This window comes from Colossoma macropomum, unplaced genomic scaffold (assembly GCF_904425465.1).
Source record: "Colossoma macropomum unplaced genomic scaffold, Colossoma_macropomum, whole genome shotgun sequence".
Lineage (NCBI taxonomy): Eukaryota > Metazoa > Chordata > Actinopteri > Characiformes > Serrasalmidae > Colossoma > Colossoma macropomum.
This window is the reverse complement of record NW_023494789.1, coordinates 3,006,103-3,031,519: the sequence shown is the minus strand read 5'-3', so window position 1 is coordinate 3,031,519 and position 25,417 is coordinate 3,006,103. Positions and strand designations below refer to the sequence as shown.

General features: G+C 42.6%; 1 protein-coding gene across 1 annotated transcript in view; it reads right to left on the bottom strand.

The window, feature by feature from the left end:
• Nucleotides 1-23,732, bottom strand: part of agap1 (ArfGAP with GTPase domain, ankyrin repeat and PH domain 1) — a 263,429-nt gene extending 239,697 nt beyond the window's left edge. The window contains exon 1 of the mRNA XM_036569793.1: nt 22,531-23,732. Within this exon, the coding sequence (XP_036425686.1) occupies nt 22,531-22,693 (163 nt within the window). The 5' untranslated portion in view covers nt 22,694-23,732. The remainder of the gene's footprint in view (nt 1-22,530) is intronic.
• Nucleotides 23,733-25,417: the final 1,685 nt, after the last annotated feature.

Genomic DNA, 25,417 nt, shown 5'->3' with positions numbered 1-25,417 from the left:
ATATAGTTGGTGATGATGGAGCTTTCTACTGCTAGAATTCACAATGCTAAGGCTTCAACAATCCAAATATGGGAAAATCTGGCTAGTAACATTCGCGAATTACTTAACGCATAAGTAAAGGGTTATAGAGTATGTAATGCATGCAAAGGCAGGACAGCAGATTAATCTCTTTGTTTTCACTCTGTTAACTCAAGCAATATATTTTTTTTATTTATTTATTTATTTTATGTGTGTTGGTAAGAGTATGCACGCATGTAAGTGTGTGTATCTATGTATATGTACGCATATATTAAGCTATTGTAGATTTATGGTGTTTATCTTTTGTTTGTGTTAATTGTGTTGTGTCGGTTTTCCAACTGGGGTGGGTGGAGGGAGGGAGGGAGTTCGGGGGGGGAAGCATTTATTTGTACCTGTGTCGTCATTGTACAATTTGTTTTCTGTTTAGTATTGGAAATAAAAAATTGTTCACAAAAAAAGAGGGATATGGAGAGCGAGAGAGAGAGAGAGAGAGCGACAGAAAGACAAACAGAGTGAGAGAGAATGACAAAGTGTGTTTAATAATTGACACTGTATTTCTCTTTGTCATATATATGTATGTTTTAATGCTTTTTCAATGCAAATGTAAATCTGTCAGGTCAAGAAAACGAATCGCTGTTGTCAGAACAAAACCTCGTATCTCCAAAATGGTAACTTTACAGGAGAAGGAAAAAACCTACTTTACTTTTAATGTAAGTCAATGGAACCAGACTTTTTTCCAAGTCATTTTGGGCCGTTTCTTTTAGTCCATTCATCATGAAATTTACAAGCAATATAAAGAGCAACAGGCACTTTCAAATTATGTAAAAGAAAAACGACAAAAATGTAGATACGAGGTTTGGTTCCGAGAGCAGCGATACACTGAACTGGATTTAACTGAGAGAGCGAGCAAGAGAGCGAGCGAGAGCTTCATTATGCCAGGCCACAACCCGGCCCCTATTCTTCTCTTCTCTCTCTCTCAGCCAGCTGTGAGCCCATTCAGTTCCCCAACAACAAAGCTCAGGGGAACAAACAGAGCCGGACAAAAAAGGGGAGAGAGAAAAATTCCAGCTCTGTGGCCATCACACAGAAAAAAGCTTCCTCTCCTCTCTTCCTTCCAGAGTCGGGAGGTCACATGGGCGAGCGAGGGAGTGTAATGAATGAGAGAGGGGGTGTGAGAGAAAAGAAAGGAAGAGAGAAAAAGAGAATGGGGGGGGAAATGGAACGTAAGAGATATGAGTGATGTGTACAAGCCTAGGATGGTGTGTGTGTGTGTGTGTGTGTGTGTGTGTGTGTGTGTGTGTGTGTGTGTGTGTGTGTGTGTGCAATGAGAGAAATGTTGAGTGCGTTTACAGGCACTCAATAATCCGATCATAATCAGATTTCGGCAGTTATCTGATTATTCAAATGGTCATGTAAACAGCACACTCCGATTTCTTAGATCGGAGTAAGGTCTAGAAATCTGATTAAGAAATCTGATAGAGGCTGGATTTTAGCTCAGTAATCAGATTTCTCAGTGCATGTGAACTCTTACTCTGATTTCTTTCGGATTTCCCAGTCTGCGCATGTAGCATGAAGTTTGAGTTTTACATTATGTTTACATCACGTCGTCTTCTGTGAGTTTACTGGCTGGTTGCAAAGCAGAAATCTGATTACTGTCTGACTCATGTAGACCTGGAGTTTTCCCATTATCTGATCACTCAAGTGCATGCACTGCTGACTGCTTATCAGATTATTAAGTGCAGGTAAACACACTCAAATGTTTAGCCTCTTATGATCGTAGGTATATTTTGGTTTTTCCATCTGAATTTACGTGCCCAAATCGTAAGGCAAATTATTCAGTAACTGCATGAAATATAATAATAATAATAATAATTTTATTTTTTTTAGTAAAAGGTCCCCTCAAATTAACAGAACATGTGTTTTATGATTACACATATTGCTATATGCTTACAATTTACTGCTAAAAGCCAAAAATCTTAGAAGCTCCTTGTATTATTTTATAAAAATTATTTTTACACAGCAGATCACTGAAGAGACGCCATCTGGGATCCAGTTTACAGCTCAGATTTGTGGAAAAATGGGTCGACTTTCAGTAGAAAAAGAAAAATTGAGTTCAGCTTCTTTTATTATAAGGGTTTAAAATGACATCACCCATCTATTTGACTGGAAAGAAGACAGTTACAGCTCTCATACGACCCCCACCTTTAGAATGTAGCTTATAAAACATGAAAGTTATGAAGTAAAGAATATGACGAAGTGCGTTTTGGAACCACCGGTGGTTCCAAGGAGTTAGAGGTTAAATCAAGGGCTGCATGAAAAACACAAAATATCACAAAATACCACATTGAGGTTACACTGATAAATATTGAGATTCTGATATAATTATAGTGCACTAAATAAACGTTAGTGTCCAAGCGAAGGAACGGGAATTGTCCAGGATTAAACTTGGAGGACAAATTGGGTTTAAAAAAAGAAAAATTACCAAATTACCAATTACAGACTGTAATTGTATTTTGGTTAATGGACTATTCTCAGTCAAGCAGTGACACTGAGCTGCTTAAAAACTCCTGATCCACTCAGACCAGTGCAACACACACTAACACAATGGACTCATTTTGCATTTTTAATCACTCCAGCTGGTTTCCTGATACCTTTAATATGCAATGAGAAACTGTCAAATACGAAGAAGTCGCAAAGCCGAAGTCAGCTTCTCGCTCTCCAGCTTCGTTTGAATTTTCACGTTCCACCTTAAATGGTGGGACAGTTGGGTACAAAGCTAGCTACATTCTGGCGCCTCAGGCACCATTTAAGGCGGAACGGGAAAATTCAAAACCAGAAGCTGGTGAATGAGAAGCGACTTCAGCCTTTTAAAAAGTCGAACTTTGAGAGACACTTTACAAGAAACTGTTCTACTTTTGAGAGAAAGTTTCCTGCTGGAGATGCGAGAAAAGCAGCTATAGCTGAGCTGAAGCTTAAAGCAGAGCAAAGTAAGTCTGCATTTTTGTTTATATCATATTTTTAGCCTATACTAGGACATTAGCACATACCACGGCATATTTACAGCCAAGATGGTGAAATGTTACGTCAATAAAATGGACATGAAATGCTGTGGCTCCCAAGGTGGTTAGATTTTGGTTGAAACCTGACATTAACATTTGGGTTGCGACCCCTGGTCTACACAAAGTACAGCTCCATATTCTAACGTGTTTGATGTGTGTTTGTCTATTGATGTCAATGTCAAACCGAAGGACTCCTCACTTCTCTGCATGTATTATTCACGAAACTGGCGTCTCTCTTTAATCTTCCCACACGTCTGCAGGTCAGGAGCACTGCTGCGATAAGATGACGGCCAGGCTGACAGTTTGATGGAGGAAGGCTGGAGGCCGTGGCGACATCATCGGCAACGGTAGCGTCACAGATCAAAGCAGAACGCACCAGTGACAGGGAAGTGCGCTCACCATGAGTGACTGACACCCAACACAACACAACACACAGACGCTTGCACAACTGGATGACTAAGGCTGGAACAGAGCGATGATGTCATCCTGCGTCACCAGGCCAGACGACCCCTCTGCTGCAAAAGTGAGTCACTATCATTCCGGAGGGATTCGCGTAAAAATCGCCGGCTCAGGCAGCAGAACTGGCTGGCTTAATATTACAGAGAGAGACTGAAAGAGTGAGGGGGAGAAAGGGAAAGGGAAAGACAGAGAGGGTGGGAGATGAGGAGGTGGGGATTTTAGAGAGCTTTTTAAACAGAGCCAGCAAACTGCACCATCTAACCAGAGACCAGCACCATCATCTCTGAGCATCTCACCCAGACCCAATAATGAAGTGAGAGAATGAAAAGTTATTTTTTTAATTGACAGGAAAATAAAACTGTCAGTTAAACGACCCTATAAAACAGTGCTGAGTCCCATTCAGCATCCAATCTAGTCTAGGGATCAAGACAAGAACTTTAAAAACTTGATGTAATTTATTTAACTTGCAAACAGACTTAAAATAAACCAGAAACCCTCATAATAAGCTGGAGTCACTTTAACCTTAACAAATTTCAACTTTCAAGCGTATTCCCTGCAGTCCCAATTACGTCTCGGCACATTTGAGCTGAATGGCTGAGGATGCAGCAATTAAGATCTGGCGAAGACCACTATTCCTGTTGATACTATAACTCTAGAGAGCATGTGAATGTTTTCAGCAGCTCATTCTGTCATATATACACACCGATCAGGCGTAACATTATGATCACCTCCTTGTTTCTACGCTCACTGTCCATTGTATCACTTTGTAGTTCTACAGTTACAGACTGTAGTCCATCTGTTTCTCTGATACTTTGTTAGCCCCCTTTTACCCTGTTCTTCAGTGGTCAGGACCACCATGGACCCTCACAGAGCAGGGTGGTGGATCATTCTCAGCAGTGCAGTAACACTGACGTGGTGGTGGTGTGTTAGTGTGTGTTGTGCTGGTACAAGTGGATCAGACACAGCAGTGCTGCTGAAGTTTTTAAACACTGTGTCCACTCACTGTCCACTCTATTAGACACTCCTACCTTGTCGGTCCACCTTGTAGATGTAAAGTCAGAGACGATAGCTCATCTGCTGCTGCACAGTTTGTGTTGGTCATCCTCTAGTCCTTCATCAGTGGTCACAGGACGCTGCCCACAGGACGCTGTTGGCTGGATATTTTTGGTTGGTGGACTATTCTCAGTCCAGCAGTGACACTGAGGTGTTTAAAAACTCCAGCAGCACTGCTGTGTCTGATCCACTCAGACCAGCGCATCACACACTAACACACCACCACCACCACGTCAGTGTTACTGCAGTGCTGAGAACGATCCACCACCCAAACAGTACCTGCTCTGTGAGGGTCCATGGGGGTCCTGACCACTGAAGAACAGAGTAAAAGGGGGCTAACAAAGTATCAGAGAAACAGATGGACTACAGTCTGTAACTGTAGAACTACAAAGTGGAGCTGATAAAATGGACAATGAGCGTAGAAACAAGGAGGTGGTCATAATGTTATGTCACTTTTAATGTAAGTCAATGGAACCAGATTTTTCTCCAAGTCATTTTGAGTCATTTCCTTTGGTCCATTCTTCATGAAATTTACACACAATGTAAAGGGCAACAGGTATTTTCAAATTATGTTACATGTGTCAAATATGTCAGACAAATGTACAGGTCTGAATGTTGTGCAACTGTCATGAAGTCATTACTGGGAAAAAAAATAAAAAAGAAAGAAAATATGCAAATCAAAGAAAGAAGCTGCCGGTGTTCTCAGAACAATCGACTGGTCATGCCAGAGTTCAGCCCTCAGTATCACTGAACGTGTCTGGGACTGCTTGGACCATGAGAGGAAAATGCAACCAACTTCTAAGACAGAACTTTGGAGGTGTGAAAAAACATCCTTGCAGATTTCTTTGGAAAACTGAACACAAGTCTCCATTAAAAAGAATTAAAGCTGAAATAAATGCCAATGATGGCTACATTAAAGACTGAAACAGCTGATCTTGTATTATAGTTTTTAAGTTTTGCATAATTTCTGTTAGTCTATTTTCTCCTTTTCTGTCTAAATGACTTCTCTGACTTTTGCACAGTACTGTAAATTTGAAAAAAGCAGCCCCAGCTGCACCAACTACAGAAACAAAGCACTGGTACACATCACTGCTGTCGGAACAAAACCTCGTATCTCACTGTGTGTAAATTTCATGATGAACGGACCAACAGAAAAACCCAGAATAACTGACTTGAGCCAGAAAAAAGCCTGGTTCCATTGACTTACATTAAAAGTAAAGCATGTTTTTTAATCTCCTGCAAAGCTGTAATTTTGGAGACACAAGGTTTTGTTCCGACAGCAGCGATATGCTGTGAATCGTTCAGCCCTGGCTGCAATGCACAGTTTCTTCAGATAATAAGCAGGTCTTGGGTCCAACACCCATATTTCAAACAGGCAAGGCTTCATGCAAGTCTCACTTCAATTAATCTTATACCGGGGCCGAAAGGGATGATGAAAAGAGAGGTAAAAGCAGGGATGAAGTGTTTGGCCCAGTTCCCAGTCAGCAGCAATGGCCTAGAACCGCTACAGCCTGCCGCCAGCCACGTCCACAGGGGTTAATTAGCCTAGCACTGTCTACCCAGCCAGCACTACTGCCATAGTAACCCTAGCACACCTGAGCACATTCTCCCTGGAGTGTGTGTGTGTGTGTGTGCTCATCCCTCCTCTCCGTGGCAGCCTGTCCACACTAAACAGCTTAAATAGAAATCCTATATCCCAATGCCAGGGAAACGAGTCTACAGCTGCCAAAACAACGGCACTGGTTTACCAGGGTCGGCCCTGCATCTCTAACTACAGATGAGGCAGATTAGAGCAGGATTTTGCTTAACGGTACAGTATTTATTTTCATTTAAGCTGGGCAGCGTAGCAGTGAGTCGTCACGCCACTCAAATTATTCCGCTGCCGAAAAACGCAGGCCACCGTGAGGTGCGATCCTGACGCCAGCAACGGTGACGGGGTGATTCCAGAGATTTCCCTACTTAGCTTTCTCTTCTGAATCAGGGTTATTTTTATAAGCAAGCATGCAGCAAGAAATTCCCAAGTAACTTTGTCCAAGGACTGAAAAGAGAAATAAGGTCAGGCATATTGGGCAATTAATCCACTCTAGTTGTTCTAGGAAGTGGGTCACTGCATATGGGCTATAACTGCACCAGACTTGCGAGGTGTAGCAGCATATATTAATTACCGTGTTAACAAGTTCGGAGGGAGGGGAGGGGGGTTTGTTGCAGTAGCTGGCAGATGGTGACCCGAAACAAGTAGAGGCTCCTAAAGGAAAGTGGCATTGATTTTTTTTTCTTTCCCTTTTAACCAGAGTCCAGATGGAAAGAGTGCCTCCTATTGACACACTTCTTTCATTCTCAATAGCAATTCAGCCCGTCACTCGCACCTTTGTGTGGCAAAGCATGGCTGCACCAATGATTAACCCGGTGTATGGGGCGGACACGGGCTAAGCTTACCTAGTTTTTGGGTGTACATTGGACTTTGCTGACCAGAATCTATCTGCGATTCAGGACAGAAGGTCAGCTTTAGATCAGATCGATTAGCCGTCCTAACCAGAGATGCTCTGCAGTAGTGCCTATTAGTCTTGCCCTCACCACCACGGCCGTAACTAGCTATGAGGACAGCGAGGTCCGATAACGCTGTAGTCCAATCAGGGCGCAGCCACAGTATCACAGGCCACCCAATCAAATGGGGACAGAATATTATGCCTCATTTTTTTTATATGAAATTTGATTTGCTCTCTTATGGCCAATCACAATCTGCCAAGCTCCGCCTTATTTTCTCAACCCTCCAATTACTGCTTATTAACTGTCCGCAATTACTTAACCAGTCAGCGCCTGTGACGTTCATAACTAGCGTCAGGACTCCGAGCTCCTCCGAAGTTTCTCAGGGTTTTATGAGATTCAGAAAGCGATGAAACTACAAAGCGAGCAGTGAAAGGTTCTCAGCTGACCTCAGAACAGCTGTGGCTCGGCCATAGACTTAACTGACCGCTCTGTCTTTGTACGAGACGCTACAGCCCTGAACACCAGAGTAACTTCTTGAGATGTTCAGGTATGCAGCACACATGCAACAGGCTAACATAACATCACTATGGCAAAAATGTATCTAGCTGAGAGTTTATGAGCACAATTAACACATTAAGGATGTAAAATGATAAAATAAAACCCTTTATTTTATTTTTTGTTTGGACTGCTCATTATGTTGGTGGCTAAACCAGCACGCCTTAGTCTAGCTCCAGTAGCTGCTCAGTTTAGGCTACAGGCCCGGAAGTTGGCTATATTAGTGATCAGATGTGAAATTAAAGTTATATTGTGTTACCTACTCATTCACTGTTAACCAGCATATTGAAGGTACAGAATCATGTAGCCAATATTAAGAAATCAGTGGGTGTCAGACTATATTTTGTGTTATTAACTGTATGAGTAGCCGCCTTTCCCGTTAACTGGGCTTTGGTACAGACAGCTTTTTATAACGTATGTTTAATGTATGCTTTTTCAGTAATCAGCAAGGTCAGAGATGCAAAAGAGACAAGCTAAGATAGAGAGAGAGAGAAAGTGAGGAAGAGAGAGACGTAAACGAAACAATCAATTTGAAACTATCGCTCGATTTACTGTAGGTTTAATGTATTTTTTAGCTGAAAATAAACAAATAATATGTTTATGGAACTTTAATAGCAGTTTACAGAAGAACGGAGGGATGAAGAAGGAATAAATGAAAGAAAAAAGGTGCATAACAGTTATGGATGGGTAAAAAAGGAGCAGTGATTGAATAAAAAAAAATAAAACAAAAGGAGAAACGTACGGTCGCTGTAATAATCATATTTGGCAGTTATTTTAATCACAATCAGATGTAAGTAGTATTTCTGCAAAATGGACCTCACAGAAATTCTGGTCCTGGTTCGGCCCTGCTCACCACTGCGGCACAAATATTCTAAGCAGTTTTAATAGCCGTCCGAAATCTCCCTCACAGGCCGACTCAACCCTCCACGGAAACCACAGTTGTCCAGAGCAAATGATGCATTACAAAAATATTCAATTTAGGAGCAAACATGCAACCAGCCACGCTGTGTGGTCTCCCGAAGTAGAAGCATCTACAGCATTCACACCGAATCAGGAACAATCTGGCTAAAGCCGTCCAATTATCAGCGTCCTTATTGGAGAACTGCGTGAGAGATCAATAGCTCGAGTGACTGTATCTTTTCCACAGTCTTATTAGTTCAAAATGCAAAACAGATGCATAGCTGCTTCCTTTGTTTCTCCACTGAAGAAGACTGAGGGGAAATTCCACTAGAAAAAAAAAAGGAGAGAGGAAAAAATAAATAAATAAATAAAAACAGCTGACCGGTGGTCAAATCTAATCCCCTCGTCCACCTCTTGGGTGTGGCTGCTGCCTTAAATAACATTACAAGCTGCGGCCAGTTCCAAATCTATCCACGTATTCGGCCCAGGAACTGCATAATTAGCCAGAAAACAATATAAAATCCTACTTCAATCTGATTAACTACGTCTCAGAAGCTGCTTGTGCCGTAATCTTGTTGTAGCGTAATCAGAGCTAATGATGGACACGACCCCCCTCCCCAACCCCCACTTTCTTCCCTGCCCCGAGACCCATGTAAACGCTTCCGACAAGCAACATATTGATCGTGAGCGACAGAAAGAGGGAAGGAGAGAGAGTGAGTGAGCGTCTCCCGTCACCGAGACGACTAAACCACAAGGACCAGCAGCAGCTGGAAGACCTCTGCTAGGCCAGCAGCCGAGTGATCAATGCAGAGGAAGTGACATCACGGCCCCTGGGACCGCTGAGGGGGGATGCATCGTGGCAAAACAGCAGGAAGGCCGCGGCTCACAGGCTATTTTTTACCTCGGTAGGATCCGAGTCAGAGCTCGGCTATTGTTTTGGTCAGTGTCTAACTCTTGTGTCCTGTCCTGTAACAGGAACGTGGACTAGGAGACCACCCCCCCCCAAACTGTTGCAGCTGCATGCCACAGCTGGTGTGGCCCAGCTCCCTTACATTTCCTTAAAAGCAGCTATATGTTTATAAGCTCTTCCCCTCGTCCCTCAGAGGAGCACTTCCCTCCCTCTGCGATGCTGTAAAGTAGCATCACCGGGGACAGCCAGGGCTGCAGCGGTGTCTGTCCGCAGCTGTTCCAACACTGCTGCGAGCGAGCTCACCCGCAACCACAACAGCGCATGTCGGCATCGGCGCTCTAAATCACTCGCTCCTGGCGGAAGGTTCGCAGAAAAGCCTGCGGAAGAAACCAGCAACCTATTGCGAGAAAAGGTAAAATAAATAATAAATAAAAACATATGAAAGGAGCTCCAGAGCATCCACAGCAAGAGGCAGTCATATCTGCGAAGATGACCCACTGTTCTGACACAGAGCAGGAGTCAGAAGCGCCACAGCAAGCCAAGGTCACAACAAAGCACTTTGTCTAAAAGCATGACATCACCAGCGTCGCCGTATCAGAGTCACTGCGATGGCATTTCCCCAGAGACTGCCACCAGAAAAAGAAACGACAGGTCGCTGTGTCAAGTGCAGTTATCTCCCTTCAAGTCTCTCAGTCTGGAGACGACGCAGAGAGTTACAGGTTGAAGCAGCCTAAACAGCAGATTTCCTGATAACGAGTCTCACTAAACATTCACAGTTAAGTCAAGTAAAAGTCAATGAGTTTGACAGCAGTCAGGTGACATGAAGTATCTTATATGCTGTCAAGACATCCGTTTCTGGAGGCTACTGACCAACAGTGGTGGAGAGTAACTAAGCAAATGTAATTCGTTGCTGTACTTAAGTAGTTTTTTTAGTGTATCTGTACTTTACTGAAGTTTTTCCATCTTGGGCGACTTTTTACTTTCACTCCACTACATTTCAAAGTCAAATATCTCACTTTTTACTCCGCTACATTATGAGAAATCTGTCCTTCCTTTTGGTTTATGTGTGCATAAAAACATAACGTCAAAACGAAAGAAGCGCAAAGCAAGAACACCAATCAGGGCACAGCGGTCACTTAGTTTAGAGCTTGTTTTGACCTGTTGGTCATACCGACCCAGTGCAGCACACGGTTCAAGGTCAGTGCAGCAGCGTAAAATTTTGGGAGAGTCTATTCAACATAAATGATGAACTAACCTAACTTTGTGTAAACAGACCACAGTATAGAAATATGTACACATATGCAGTCGTGACTGGTTTGTGTGTTTTTTCTATATTTATACAAACATTTCATTTTACAGTAAATTTGTTTTGGCTAGTTTATGTTTATGAACAGAGACAGAAACTCATTTGCGAATCTGTGTTTAAAGCAAGTTTTTATTAAACTTAAACTTGTAACTAAGTTCCAAAAATAATTTTAAACTGAAACTTTGCTTGTTTGCAGAAAGTGATTTCAGAGCCACTCAGTTCTACCTGATGGTTCTTCAGTGTTTTGTGCTTATGATCATTTTAATAGACATCAGCGTCACTAATTAATGACCTTCTATTAAAAGACTGGTTTACCAAGAGAGACACTGGAGTATTTTCACCTAAAATGAGTTAATGAAGCGAGTCTTGTTACAAAAATAGTAACATGACATTAAAGTCATAATTAATCTTTTAGTACTTTCACTTTTGATACTTAAGTACCTTTGAAGGCAAATACTTTCGTACTTTTGCTCAAGTGGAGGTCTAAAGGGAGGAACTTCTACTTTTACTGGAGTAATATTTTACCTTGGGTATCTCTACTTTAACTCAAGAACATGGTTTGTGTACTTCGTCCACCACTGCTGATCAAGCTGCTTCGCAAAAGGGCTTCCTACAAGAAAGCACACCCACTGAAAGGTGAGGCCTGAACGAATAAAGAATGAATGACTACCTTATGCTTGTGAGTGTTTATCGAAGCTATTTTTCATGCGAAGTGTGGGTGTAAGAAAAAAATGGCAGTGAGGAGGCCGCACTCTTCCCATTTAGCTGGACCCACAGTGGATTTCCTCGTGGAACTGGACCAACAGGTGGATCCTCCTCCATTCTAGCCAGCGAGACAGCTTCAGCAGTGTCGCTCACTCGCGCCACAACAGCCTCTTTTAGTCAGAGACACACTTTTCACACCTTACACTTCCTGGGGTGTCAAATAACTGCTGGGAACCAAGGTGCGTAAAGAGACTGGGTTCAGACGCTGGACGTTTCTCAGTTCCCTTCTATAAGAACCTTCCCTAATCTCCACTTTGATAGGCTAAACATGGCACAACCAAACGACACCAGGTATCGAGCTGATATCAGCAATAAAAACGCTGAATCGGATGAAGACTGAAAAGAAAAGAAAGAAACTGATCCAAAGCTAATGTAGCCTGAAATAACACACTTATATCATGTGATGTGATGGTGTTAGGTGTTTATTTCCTTCCTGTAGTGCAGCAGAGAGTTTGGAAAGTTTAAACATGGAGGCCCACTTTTATAAACTCATTTTAAGCTTAATAGCTTTAAAAGAAGAAATATCAGCATTTAGCTGATACTTAGGCCCAGTCCTATTTCTTATTTTTGCCCCTACCCCTTGTTTGAGGGTCACTTCGCCACTTGGAACTGAGTTACAAGGGGTAGTGGTGGAAATCTTGCCCTACAAATTAGGACCCTCAAATAAAAGAGCATCACTTCATTAACAGCTACCGGCGCTGCTCTGTAGGCGACCCTGCCAGTCTGCAGTGACAGCAGAGGAGGGTAAAGTTCAGCTCCTCACTGCTGGGCTTTAGTTACATTTAGGGCATCATATGCCTTCAAAGAGGGGGGCAATTATTTATTATCGCCCACCCCTAATTCTTCAGTGATATGAAGCTGAAGTCAGATATTCACCAGCTTCTTGTTCAAATTTTCCCGGTCCACCTTAAATGGAGCAGCAGTTCCGATGCCTGAGGCGCCAGAATGTAACTGCTGCACCTTTTAAGGTGGAACTGGAAATTTAGCTAGTTAGCTACTGAGATATCAGCACTACTAGCGATTTGTAATGCTTGTTATGAAGAAAAGAACCATAATACACTGAAACGACAATAAACTAAGATAATTCAGTGGTTATCATTCATTTTCAACGGTGAAAAGTCCCACATTTGTGGGTTTCTTTGGGGGTTTTTCTCTTTTTTTTCCTCATAACACTCGGCTTGGAGTGAGTCTCTGAAAACCTCAGTTTGGAGGGTCATGTAGCCCTAACACTTCGCCCCACCCCTCTATCTCAACAAACATCGGGACACCCTACACCTAAGAGTGAACACGCAAAAATAGAGGGGTAGGGCTAAGTGTTTGGGGCGAGGGGTGAAATGGGATTGGGCCTAAAGGTTTCAAAATTGGTATAGGAAATAAAGAGGCATTGTGCCAACCCCAGCCAAGTAAAAGCCCTGGTAAAAACCGTTGTGTAAAGTCAGATGTTATTTGAGTACATCTAAGACGATCATGTGTCAAGGTGTAGTCTCGACCCAGAGTATGTACACGCACCGTGTAAAACCAAACCCAGCCACAGCGACTGCGGCTCCAACATCTAATTAACAGAGTGCCTCGATGTGAGGGTTGGGACATTATATAAACACCTATCACGTATCTCAAATTTCAGGGAAGCACAGGTTTGATTAAAGGGCTAAAAGACGGAAGAACAAAAACAGCCAGTAGAACGATGGTGTGATTTCACTTCTGCTTTTTTTCTCTTCTATCTGGGAAAGAACAAATCACTATTCAGCTCAGGCAGAGAACTCTTGGTCTCTCACCACCCACACACAGAACATCCAGCACAGAAAGGCTGGGAGAGCGAGAAGAGGACAGCGAAGGAAGAAGCCCTGCTGCACACTCTCTGGATTCTTCCTAGCCTCGTCTGCAGCACTCTTTCATCCTTTTTCTTTCAAATCAACTTAAACTTCCTCTCCTTTACGGCCGTCAGTCCCAAAAATCCCTCTCTTTTTGTTACTGTCTCTCTAAATCTCTCAACAGGACCGGGGTCCTTGCCTCTATATCCAAATTTAACATATTTAGAAGCCTAGAACTTGTAGAAAAGCCAGATCTTGTAACTAAAGGGAGGCATTAGGTCCTTTAATCACCAGCCATATTGCTTATTGTGTATCTGTACTCAGAGCTCTTTAATGCAACTGTTTCGGGCACGATGCAATCTAGTTAATCCCTGAACCTAGTCTAGACGTAGCAGGCCTCTTTGGCATATGGACCCCCATATGTGCCCCCCCCCCTCAGTCTCTCCCCTGGCCTCAGCTTCCACTCTCAATGGATGTGCTTGAGGGCTTCCTAATTAAATATAAACAGATATACGGCCTCTTTGCTGCAGCTCCTCTAGTTTGCGCCAATGCAATTTCAGCAGAACGCTGACCACAAAGCTGCCCCTACGGGGTACACCGGAGAGAAAAGCATAAATCTCAACGACAAAAAAAAAAGGATCTGTAAAAGTAGAGGACGGACGATGCAGGACGCAGGCAAAGGAAATTTTGAAGACAGAGGGTTACGACGCTGCAGCCGAGGCTTCGGCGACTGTGTTGTGTAGGGAACGGCGTGTGACGCATCCCTGCCCGGATGTGCTTAACGAACCACACGGACGGCTGCTGACTGCCTTTCCCTAATGGTGCCCTCCAGGCAGGCTAGGTGGGAGGGGCTGCATTTTCACTCAGCATCCCCATCTGCATGATGCTCCTGCTGACTGGGGGACACCTAGCACTGTCGTCATGCCAAAGTCACCCCAAACCTTGGATCAGTCTGACAGGTCGCCTTTAAAGAATGCCAGAGACGACTGCACCTAACGAGGCGCTCCGCATCTAAATTTGAATGGCTCATAACATATCAGGAATAGTAAAAACCCCTTCAGGGTGTAACGATAACGACTGCCCGAGTGCCCGGGGCAAGTAAAACGCAACGTCGGGACAACAGCACAAAAGACATCTTGCAGACAGAACAATGTAACTAAGGCCAGAGTCAATTCACTGGAATATCCTCGCTGTCCAAAGAAAACCATGCATCTCCATTTATGTCAATTTTTATTTTTCATCTTTATCATTTCAACACACCAGCTGGCCTTTACGGTGTGAGAAAATTTCATGATGATCGGACAAATAGAAATGCTCCAAAAATCACTTGGAATAAAACCTTTTTACATTAATTTACATTAAAAGGTAAGAGCCTGTTTTTGCCCTCACCTATAAACATACTATTTTGGGGATACTTGTTTTTGTTTGGACGGCGACGATATACAGCCCATCGCATATGTAGTCAAAACAAGCCAATGGTATTATTTGTTGACAAACGATGTCAGAACAGACGCGCAGGAAAACGTCAGCGAACTGAGATTAGGAAGCAAAGCGAGTGCAGATTCATTCCCTCAGTATCTGAGAAGTTCTGTAAACTTTGTAAGGAATATCCGAACAAGGCAGATAAAAGTGGTTCTTTTTTCTCAGTACTACTCAACTTTCAGAAAACAGTTGTCTGAGTGGCAGAGCAAGCCTCTGTGTCACATGCAGGTATAGCAGCGGAAAAGCCAATCGCTGTTGTCGGAAGAAAACCTCGTATCTCCAAATGGTAACTTTACAGGAGAAGGAAAAAACCTACTTTACTTTTAATGTAAATCAGTGGAACCAGAAATTTTTCCAAGTCATTCTGGGCCGTTTCCTTTGATCAATTCCTCATGAAATTTACACACAATGTAAAGGACAACAGGTATTTTCAAATTATGTCAAAAACTAAAAAAGGTTTTCTTCAGACAGCAGCGATATGATGGATAAAACAAAGTCAATGTCAAACAAAACAGCATTCCTCCAGGACCAACACAGGAACACAAGTGCGAAACAATACAATAAACACAGTGCAGACAATACAGTACAATGAATACATATGAAAAACTTACAATAAATACAAAACAGAACACAGGCAGCACACGGTACTGAGAGTACGTGGAGCTGTGCAAAGGAGGATGTAACATACTATGGCATATAAGCATATTAGCAGATAGCCTAGCAGATATGAGCATAGCAGTCACTGAGGAAGCATCCAGAACAACCACAACGGAACACAGTATTTGGTTGATGCAGTAATTCTAACTAACATTGTTAAAGTGAAACAAAATGTGCAAAAATGCAAGTAGTCAGATCTACAAGTCATATCAAATGAAGTATATCAGTGAAACGCAGTAACTACATCTAAATACAGTGTTCCAGACGTAATCTGGAACTGCAAGAAGTGGGAATGATCAGTGAAGCAGATTCCAAGCTGACCAAGTTAGTCACAACAGCACATCACACGGTCAACAGGGAAAACCCTTTTACTGACTATCCACATGAAACAGACCTGCAGATTAAACGTGGACCGGAACTTAGTAGCCAGTACTGTACAGGTTGTATAGGTTGTAGAAAGTTGGGTAATATTCGCTAACTTCTGCATGCAAACGCTAATGCTAAGTTTATTGACAACTTTAATATGAATGTATTTATAATAAGACAAATACAATTCAGCGGTAGGAATTCATTAGGTTAACTATGGTGATCTACGATGATTTATGGGAATCTGGTCTGAAAGATCTCCAGTCGTCCAGCTTTTATTAGTGTTCTGGCTGAGGTCTCTACTGATGCCAGCACAGGAGACCTTGAAGGGGTCTCCCCCCGGGCCACCAGGCTGCTGAACAGCCAGTAGTGCTGGTGTATCGGTCTATAGGCCTGTCAAATTTTAATTTATAAATGTTCTGATTTCCTAATAATCAAAAAACAAATTTAGTATGCTATTAACTACAAATATATATATATATATATATATATATATATATATATATATATATATATATATATATATATATATATATACACACATTTAAAAATATCTAGGTTTAAAATTGTTTGGAGCTTTTCCTGCTTACTCCACCGGAACGTTTCAATATGGAACGCATGTTTCATACACTGCGTTGTGAACAAATATCGCACAAACACCAGCTATCTTCTGATCGGACAGACGCATCACGCTGGCCAGGTTAATCTGCATAAATTTTAGCTCGGCTCAACTTTTCGCCGCATCGCATCCCCCAGACTCGACACGCCGGACCCATCATGCACTGCACGGCTACGTCTGGCAGAACTGACGCTTTCCATTGAAAACAAATGCGGTACCTTGCGGTGCGGTGTAAATGCAGCCTGAGCCATCATCATGATGATCTCCATGGACAATCCACACCTCATCCACATCAACAGACTCACTCTGATCTTACTGCACCTCCAATCTAGCAAATCTATACTCACACATATAGATTGACATCTTGTACATCTTCTATCCATATCTTGTAGAATCTGGAAGATTTCTATATCAATATTCTGTCCCTGTGTACCTGCATCTCATTTATTATCTACCTCAGACTCACTAACTGCACATATGGAAATGTGTACAACTGTACATATCATAGTTTTATTTCACAAGTTATTACTGTAAAAATGTACATAGAAAATAGTGCAACACTAGTGTGTGTGTATATATATATATATATATATTTTTTTTTTCTTTATATATAAATTTATATATATTTTTTTTTATATATATTTATATTTTTTGTATTTAATTTTTTATTTTTTTGTATTTAATTTTTTTTTTTTTGTATTTAATTTTTGTATTTCTAAAAGGGGGCTATGCACCTAAGATTTTCACTCACCTTCACACCTGTGTAAATGCAATATGACAATAAATTTGATTTGATTTAGTGAGGTTCTTAAAGGATAGACAGCCAATAATAAAGACATTTGTGGCTGTGGAGGAGCGGCAGCACAGCACTGCTGTTATGAAACCTTTGCTTATTTACAGCAAAAAGAAAAGTTTAGTGATATATAAAGTATATTTTAAGAAAGAAATATCTTAACTAAATATATTAGCTTATAAGTGCTCATTTATATTTGAATAACACTTTAAAATACAAAGATTTGTTCAGGACAGTAGAAATTTGGTTCAGGACAGTGAACCTTCAGGTCGCTTGCCCAACTGGGCAAGTTGGGAAAAAAGTTAACGTTGAACCCTGCCCTTTCTTCAAGTCTAATCATCAGGATGCAGGCAATCAGATAGAGGTCTAATTTGTTGAAAACAACATTTGGACAAGGAGAAAGTGAAAAGTATTAGGCAGAGGAAAAACAACCTACATATCAACATAAACAACATATGTTTGGGCAATATCATGATATTTTATCATCACTGTGATGTAATTTATCATATGTTTTTCTGAGCGTATCATGGATATTATTAGTACTTAAAGACTGGACTACTGCATGGTATATTAAAAAGAGAGCACAATAAGTCCTGTATAATTGGATTAAGTGCAGTTTGGTATATGAACCGTTGAATAAAAATCACTGAATCTACAGTGTTTTTGATAGAGAAAGTACTGTGTAAATCTATGAGACCAGCCTTCATTTCCTTAATTCATTTCCAGTCAAAACTACCATGAATTACAATAAATACAATAAATAAAATTATAAATTTTTCATTAAAAATATTTCTGAGGGGATTAGATATATACGGTAATCAACTTGCAAAGGGAAGGAGAAGATTAGGGCTGAACGATTTGGGGAAAATATCTAATTGCGATTTTTCTGATTAATACTGCAACTGCGATTTAAATTGCGATTATTTTCTATAAATTAAGGTTTAGGCCTGTTTTTTTTGCCAAGAAGACCAGAACATCCACCTTTTCTGGCTTGAGGTTTACGTAGCCCTGCTGGTGACAAATAAAAATAATGCATGGCCACAACTTAGTAAGGCGTGGGAACAAAATGAGTAAGTCGTGGCCACGACTTCGTAGGGCGTGGGGACAAGATCCGAATGTGTGACAACAACTTAGTAAAGCATGGGAATCAGATGATTAAGCCTTGACCACAGCTCAATAAGGCATGATCTCGTTCCCACACCTTACTAAGTCGTGGCCATGACTTAATTATCTCGTTCCCATGCCTTACTGACTCGTGGCCACCCATTATTTTTATTTATACAGGATGTCACCAGCAGAGCTCCGTAGAGGCTTGACCCCTGACCACAGTGTGCCTGGACTGCCAGGAAGCTGTAGTTGTGATGTCACAACACATGAAGGTTTTAGTGCCTCTGATTGGTCAACCTTATCTCCAGGCGGTTCACTCTCTGAGTTATTAAGCTAAATTTCCCCTTTTAAACATGGGACAAAATTGTTCGCCATAATTTTTAAAAAATTGCAGCTCTTGCGATTTGAAAATTGCAGCTCTGAAATTGCAATTTCGATACAAAACCGATTAATCTTTCAGCCCTAGAGAAGATCAAAGGAAAATATGCGTATAGGAATTTCCAAAATTGCAGACATTACAAAAGGACACACCGAAAATATGACTCCCAACAGCTGTGCAAGACCAGCAGACCAAGAAAACAAATCAGATAAACAGTACTTGAAACTTTTGTCCTTCAGAGAGAAGAAAACCAAATGAATTGCATGAATCATGAATTACAAGTTACTGATTTTTCATATAATATTTCAAATATTTCTGAGCGGATTAGATATGCATTAACCCATTTGCATAGGAAAGGAAGAGGTCAAAGAAAAATAAGCAAATAAACAAATCTTTAAAACTGTACACATTACAAAAAGACTACTAAATACTAAAAACATGACTCCTAGCAACTGTGCAAGACTTGGTAGACCACCAAAACTCTCAGAATCAGATAAACAGCACTTGAAACTTTCATCTTCAAGAGATAGAAGAAAATCAAGCCCCATCTTGCTTCAGACATAAAAAAATTCACAGATGTTTTTGTCCATCCTTCACTGTGAGAAGCTGCTGGCGTTCTTAGAACAACAGACTGGCCACGGAAAAGCCCTCCGTATCATTGAATGCGTTTGGGATTACTTGGATTGTGAGAAGGAGAAAATGCAACCAACTACTAAGACTGAACTTCGGAGATGTGGTAAAAAGAGGCCCTGCAGCTTTTACAAGTTTCAGGAAATTAAAAAAGAAACGAAGCTGTAAAAATTAATAACTGAGACATTAGAAACCTGGACTTAATGATCATTTTTGATTGGAAATTAAATTAATGAAAGGGTGTTCTCACTACTGCATGCACATGTGTTGAGGATTTTTTTATAAAGTGAGGCATTGGACATTTTTACTTGATCCAACTTGAAAACCTGAGAAAAATTAAATACAGTGATCCTTATGATGTCTTCAAATATCATGATATTACATTTTTCGCCATGTTGGAGCTGCAGACACAGCAGACGGTATTCAGGAAAGACAGCATTAGAGCAAGTTGTGTAAACCTGCCTCGTCATCTCAGGTCTAAACGAGCTCGAGAGGAATGAAGGGCATAAAGATGATGATTGCATGCCACCATCATCTGCTCGACCAGGTGGTAAACTGCAGGATGCCCTCGCACAGATTTACTGGGCTCTGTAATGCCGAAAAAGTAAAAATCCCCAGCTAATCCAAGAGATCTGATTCATGTTGCTTTTGTGGGGGGGGGTTTAATGCCACCGTTATCACCATACGCTCTCACCATGTGGCCACTGCATGAGAGACAACTCCACATGGCTTCCCAAGACCAAATACCCTGTTAATACCACAGCATATTTCATAAAACCAGCCTCGTCCAGCTGTGATATGAACTTGTATAAAGCCTGTTTCACTGCACAAGGCCACAGTTTATATGCTAATAAATGCCCTTTATCCTGCATCGCTGGGATGCATGTCTGGGAGTTCACATGCATGCTTTGCATACAAAAGGCTGTGGCCTACATGCATAGGCTTTGCTGTGGTCAGGGTCAGTTCGGAAGAAGAGTGAATCAGCAGGGAACAACGGGCGCACCGCACAACGTCGGATCACTCTAATATATAAAGACAGACGCGCTCCTGACATCAGCATCTCGGGACGGCAAGGTTGCGTAATCACTAAAACCACTGTTTAAAAGCTTCTCCTGCTTCAATGCAGCAATCAGACGATTGCATAATTGCTCTTCTCCTGTCCCTTTGCGCTCCCTCTCATCTCGTTTAATACTCTATTTCCAGTATTTTGGCTCTCTTCCCCTCCATCCACTTGTCACTCAACTCCTTTCATCTTTCCGTCGACGAGAAATAGATCTTTCTTCTTCACTCCCTATCCACCCCTCTGTCTACTCTCTCTACCTTCCTCACTCTTTGTGCATGGCTGTCTCTAAACACCATCCAGTCCAATTCATTTCATTTGAACTCCAACAATTCTTGTGGGTCAGAGATCAGAGGGTGTGTCCTGTATCAGTTTTCAGCTGGGATTTGCCATCTGTCACACTCAGGGTCAGAGAGGAGTCATTCAAGGTGCCATAAAACTACATGTGAGCCTGCACAATCTCTGTTTTGCACTGATATCTGCTAAATATTGTACTGTAAATGGCATATATCATAGAAAAATACCTTTCATATCTTTTTTGAATGAAGAGTTAGGTGTACTATGTAAACACTGGGCGTGTGCAGTCAATATACAGAAATTAACCTGAAAAAAAGAGCCTGTTTACAATTCATTGTTTTGTGATGTCAAAAAAGACAACATATTTATGTATTTATGCCAATTTAACCTGCATGTTTAGCTCCACCCATTCAAGCTGAAGTTATATGAAGTGTTTCAGCTCGGACTGCTTATTAAATAAGGCGCATTACAGGGCAGCCGAATTCATTTACATGCATCAGTCTTAAAGGCACAGCCAGTTTAACTCTGAGACAAACAAAGGTTGGGAAATTGTCAAGGAAAAAAAGAATCGTGAGTGGTTTTGGTACATAAAACCACACATATGTTAGAAATGGACTAATGTAGGATAGAAAATGTAGGATATGGGCAAAACCCACATCTCCTGCCCTCTCGATTCCACCCAGAAGACAACACTTCAGCAGAGGCACATTATCAAAGAGAAATTAGATTACAGTCTCCACTGTGGGGAGCAAGCCGAGCTCGGGCCTGTTTGAATAAGGGGGTGTGGTGGTTGTGACAGGTTGCCTCTGTCAGGACTGATCCTTCTACATGCCTGAGCAGGCTAAGTCCCATTCCCCATTCCCCACAGCCTACCGTACCTACGCTTCAACCGGGGTCAAATGCTCACCCACCCACCAAGCTCTGACATAAGGTCTGAAAATGACCGCCCACCCAGAAAGTGAGGATTACTGACGAACTGAATAAGCTACAGCAAATACAGATTTCAATGAGGTTAATGCACACTGACTCCACACGCACCGCTTGGAAAGCCTGTGTGTACAAAGTACACAAACGCTTTGACTACAGTAGTAGCCAAGGGCAGATATGGGAAAAGCCGAAATCATAAACAGCCCAGGTATATCATTATTTCCTCCTTTCAAAATTCCTTTGCAAATTTCCATGTAAATGTGAATAAAATAATAATTTATCCCCATTATGAGCTTATGTTGCACATTTCCTGCTAATTTAGACTCTAGATGAACGACTGGTAGAATAATAGAGACAATATCCATCTTCAAGCTGCACATTGGAGAACACAACAGACTAATCATTACACATTTAAGTGATCCAAACCAGAAGAGGTGCTGAATCTGTTTTATATATTACACAAAACCAAGTTTGCAACAGATTTAGTGTGTGTGGAGAAGGTGCCAAGGTGAATAAGGTGTAATCCCCATATGACTGTAATCGCCCCTGCTTTCACATCTGCCCAGCTGCATCAGGGCGTTAGGCCAATTAGAGCTTCATACTGTTATCCAAACGCCCTTCATAGGACAGGGTGTAATAAACGTGGTGAGAAAAGAGCCACAAAGGAAACAAGCGCGTACTAAGCAAACAGGCCCTTTGAAAACAATGAGCTTAACCATGAGCTGCATCCAAAACCACACACTAAACTAATGAATGGACTTCTATTAGCGGTGCACTATTTTTGGGATACTATTCAGTATGGCTGTATGCGGTTTCGGACGGAGCCCATGAATCACGTTAGAAGTAAATAATCGTGGTTATCAAGTCGCATAAACTTTCCGTACTCTCACCTTCGATGGCGATGACGTGCTCCCGGATCTGGTTCTGCAGCAGAGGCTCATCGACCCGCTCCAGGAGCTCGTAGATGGAGTAGATGTTGGGATGGACGGACTCGAATCTCTGGATCTCAGCCCGGATAGCTGCTGAGTTCGCGAGGTGCTGCTGATAATTCATCTCGCCGAAACGGGCTCCTCTGCTCGACGAAGGGAAAGTGGATATGTTTACATGCGCTGCGTGACAGATCCCCGCCGCACGAACTAAGCCATCCTCGGCGAGCCGAGCTAAAAGCCTGGCGTTTGTCGATACGAGCTGGATTACAACAGCAACAGCAGTCGGAGGAGGCGGCAGCAGCTGGAGACGGGAATGGGAAACGAGTTAGCGCGGAGAGGCTAACGAACCGGCTAGCAGCGGCTTCCAAAGGCGGTCGCGCGGCAGCAACGTCTCCACAGAGCGGTGAGGGAGGACGGCGGAGGGAGGTTGGGAGCTCTCCCGATGTGAGACCGCGGCTGGAGCGAGAGTTGGAGACGGTGAGCTAGGCACGGTTTCCCCATATCCTCCACTCCGCCTCCGGAGCAGGGAAAGGAAACAAAAAAATAATAAAAATAATAATAATAACACCCAAAAAACCGCGACGGGGAAAACTGCAGAGCCCGAAAATCACCGAGTGTTTGTCATAACTGGCTAACAGGCGAGCTAGGTTAGCTAAGTTGAGGGGAAAGATAAGAACAACAGGCCCTCTCAACCCCCAGTCTGAGGAGAAAAAGTACCAGCGGGCGGCTCTAGCCCTCCGCGGTGTCCTCGGTACACCGTCCTCGGTCAAACCGGCGAAAAAAGTAAGGCGAAAAATGAGCGGAACAACTCGGGAAAGGGCGGCGAACGAGCTCGGCTTCCCTCCGCCGCTAGCGGGCTTTAGCCACCGCAGTCAGTCAGTCAGTCCGCTCGCGCTCCCTCTCTCTGCGCTCGTGTTGTTCACTTTGCTAGCTCGCGCTGGCTGACAACAGCCGCTGAAACCCGTCTGCCCGGCGCGGACCCGCGAAAAGACCGACGAGGAGCGGGACACGTAACCTATCCCTCTGTCCACGACGCGGTTTCCACTTATTTCTCTGTCGGCGCGCGTTCCCCTCCGTTCCTCCCGCGGCGCGCTCCTCTCCCGGCCGTATCCTTCTCAAACATCATTGCGCGTGCTCGAGCCCCGGGACGCTTCCCTGCTGGACAAAACGTCGACGGGCAAAGGCTGCGCCGATCCTGCGCAGTGCGTGCAGTGCGCACGTAGCGACAAAGGGGGCGCGCTCGTGTACAGATGCGAGCGTTGCAGACAGTGCAAGTGTTTCCCAAAGGGGAACTCCACCGATTTTTCAAAATTTCTGAACAATTCAGTCCTTGAGGTGTAAATAGGTTCATTCAGAGTGGTTGTGAAGTGGCCCATTGTAGAGAAACGTACAGAGTGATTTCTTTACATTGGTGGTGATGGGAACCAGGGGTCACAACGTCTATAACGCAAATATAGACATTTTATTTACCATTCAAAACCACCAATGAACCTGTCTACTACTTTTATGTAACACACACACACATCGTCTAAACCACCTATCCTTCTGGGTCACAGGGGGTGCTGGAGCCTATCCCAACTGTCATTGGGCAGAAGGCAGGATACACCCTGGACAGGTTGCCAGTCCATCGCAGGGCAGACAGACAGACATATACATTCACACCTAGGGGCAATTAACATGCCCAGTTGGCCTGATTGCATGTCTTTGGACTGTGGTAGGAAACCCACGCAGACACAGGGAGAACATGCAAACTCCACCCAGAAAGGACCCTGGTCGCCCGGCCAGGAATCGAACCCAGGCCCTTCTTGCTGTGAGGCGACAGCGCTACCCACTGCGCCACCGTGCTGCCGTGTTTAATCAACATATTGATTAAAATATGTTTTAGATCAAAACCTTATCACAAAACTACTCGAAAACAATGTCTCAAACATCATAACCATTTCATATAATAACTTTCTGTGAGGAAGCTTTTAGAGGCATTAAGCTCCTCAGATGTCTGGTTCCTATCACCACCACTGTGAACGATTCTGAGTCGGTAAGTTTCTTTAGTACTGAGCATTTCACACCAAACCCATAACCATTTAATTATGTCAAACTCTGGAAAAATTGGTGGAGTTCCCCTTTGAGCCTGCTCTTGGTGTCCCAAAGCATTCCAAGGTTTCAAGTATTTCTTGACTCAGCACAGCTTATCCAGCTCATCAGCTCACTATTGAGCCCTTCATGAGCTCAGTCAGGTGTGCTGGGAAAGGGAATGGTTGAACCTGTGCAGTGCTGTGGGTGGCCAGCAGCGTGATTAAAGGACATGATTCAAAATTTCTGCATAAATTAAATGGTTGCGATGTAAACACAGTCTTTTGGTGTAGTTTGATGTGAAATGTGTCGTTCTAGAAAATGCATCCTGTGTCAGAATTGATCTCAGACCATTGATGGTGAAAGAAACCAGACGTCTGTGTGTTTATTTACTCCATGACATGTTTACACATGTGATGTCTGATGCCTGCGACACTGTTTTACAATAGCTTTGTGATTTATTTATTAATTCATTCATTTTTTGGTCCTAAAACATGTATTTTTTAACCACTTCATGGTGGAGAGGTACATGCAAGGCATTGCAAGACAAAATAGTCTGTAAGTCACATCACTATATTACCTCTCCTGTTAATACAGACTGTGCAACATATCATAACCTGCTACTGCAATGACACTTTCACTATGCACTTTAGACTGTAAACACTGCTGCTACTCCTAGTTATGTTTATATACATTGTGTTGTCACTACCTCGTACTACTTAGTGCAATACCTGCTTTCATGTAAATACAACTAATCTGTCTTATATGCCATGTAAAT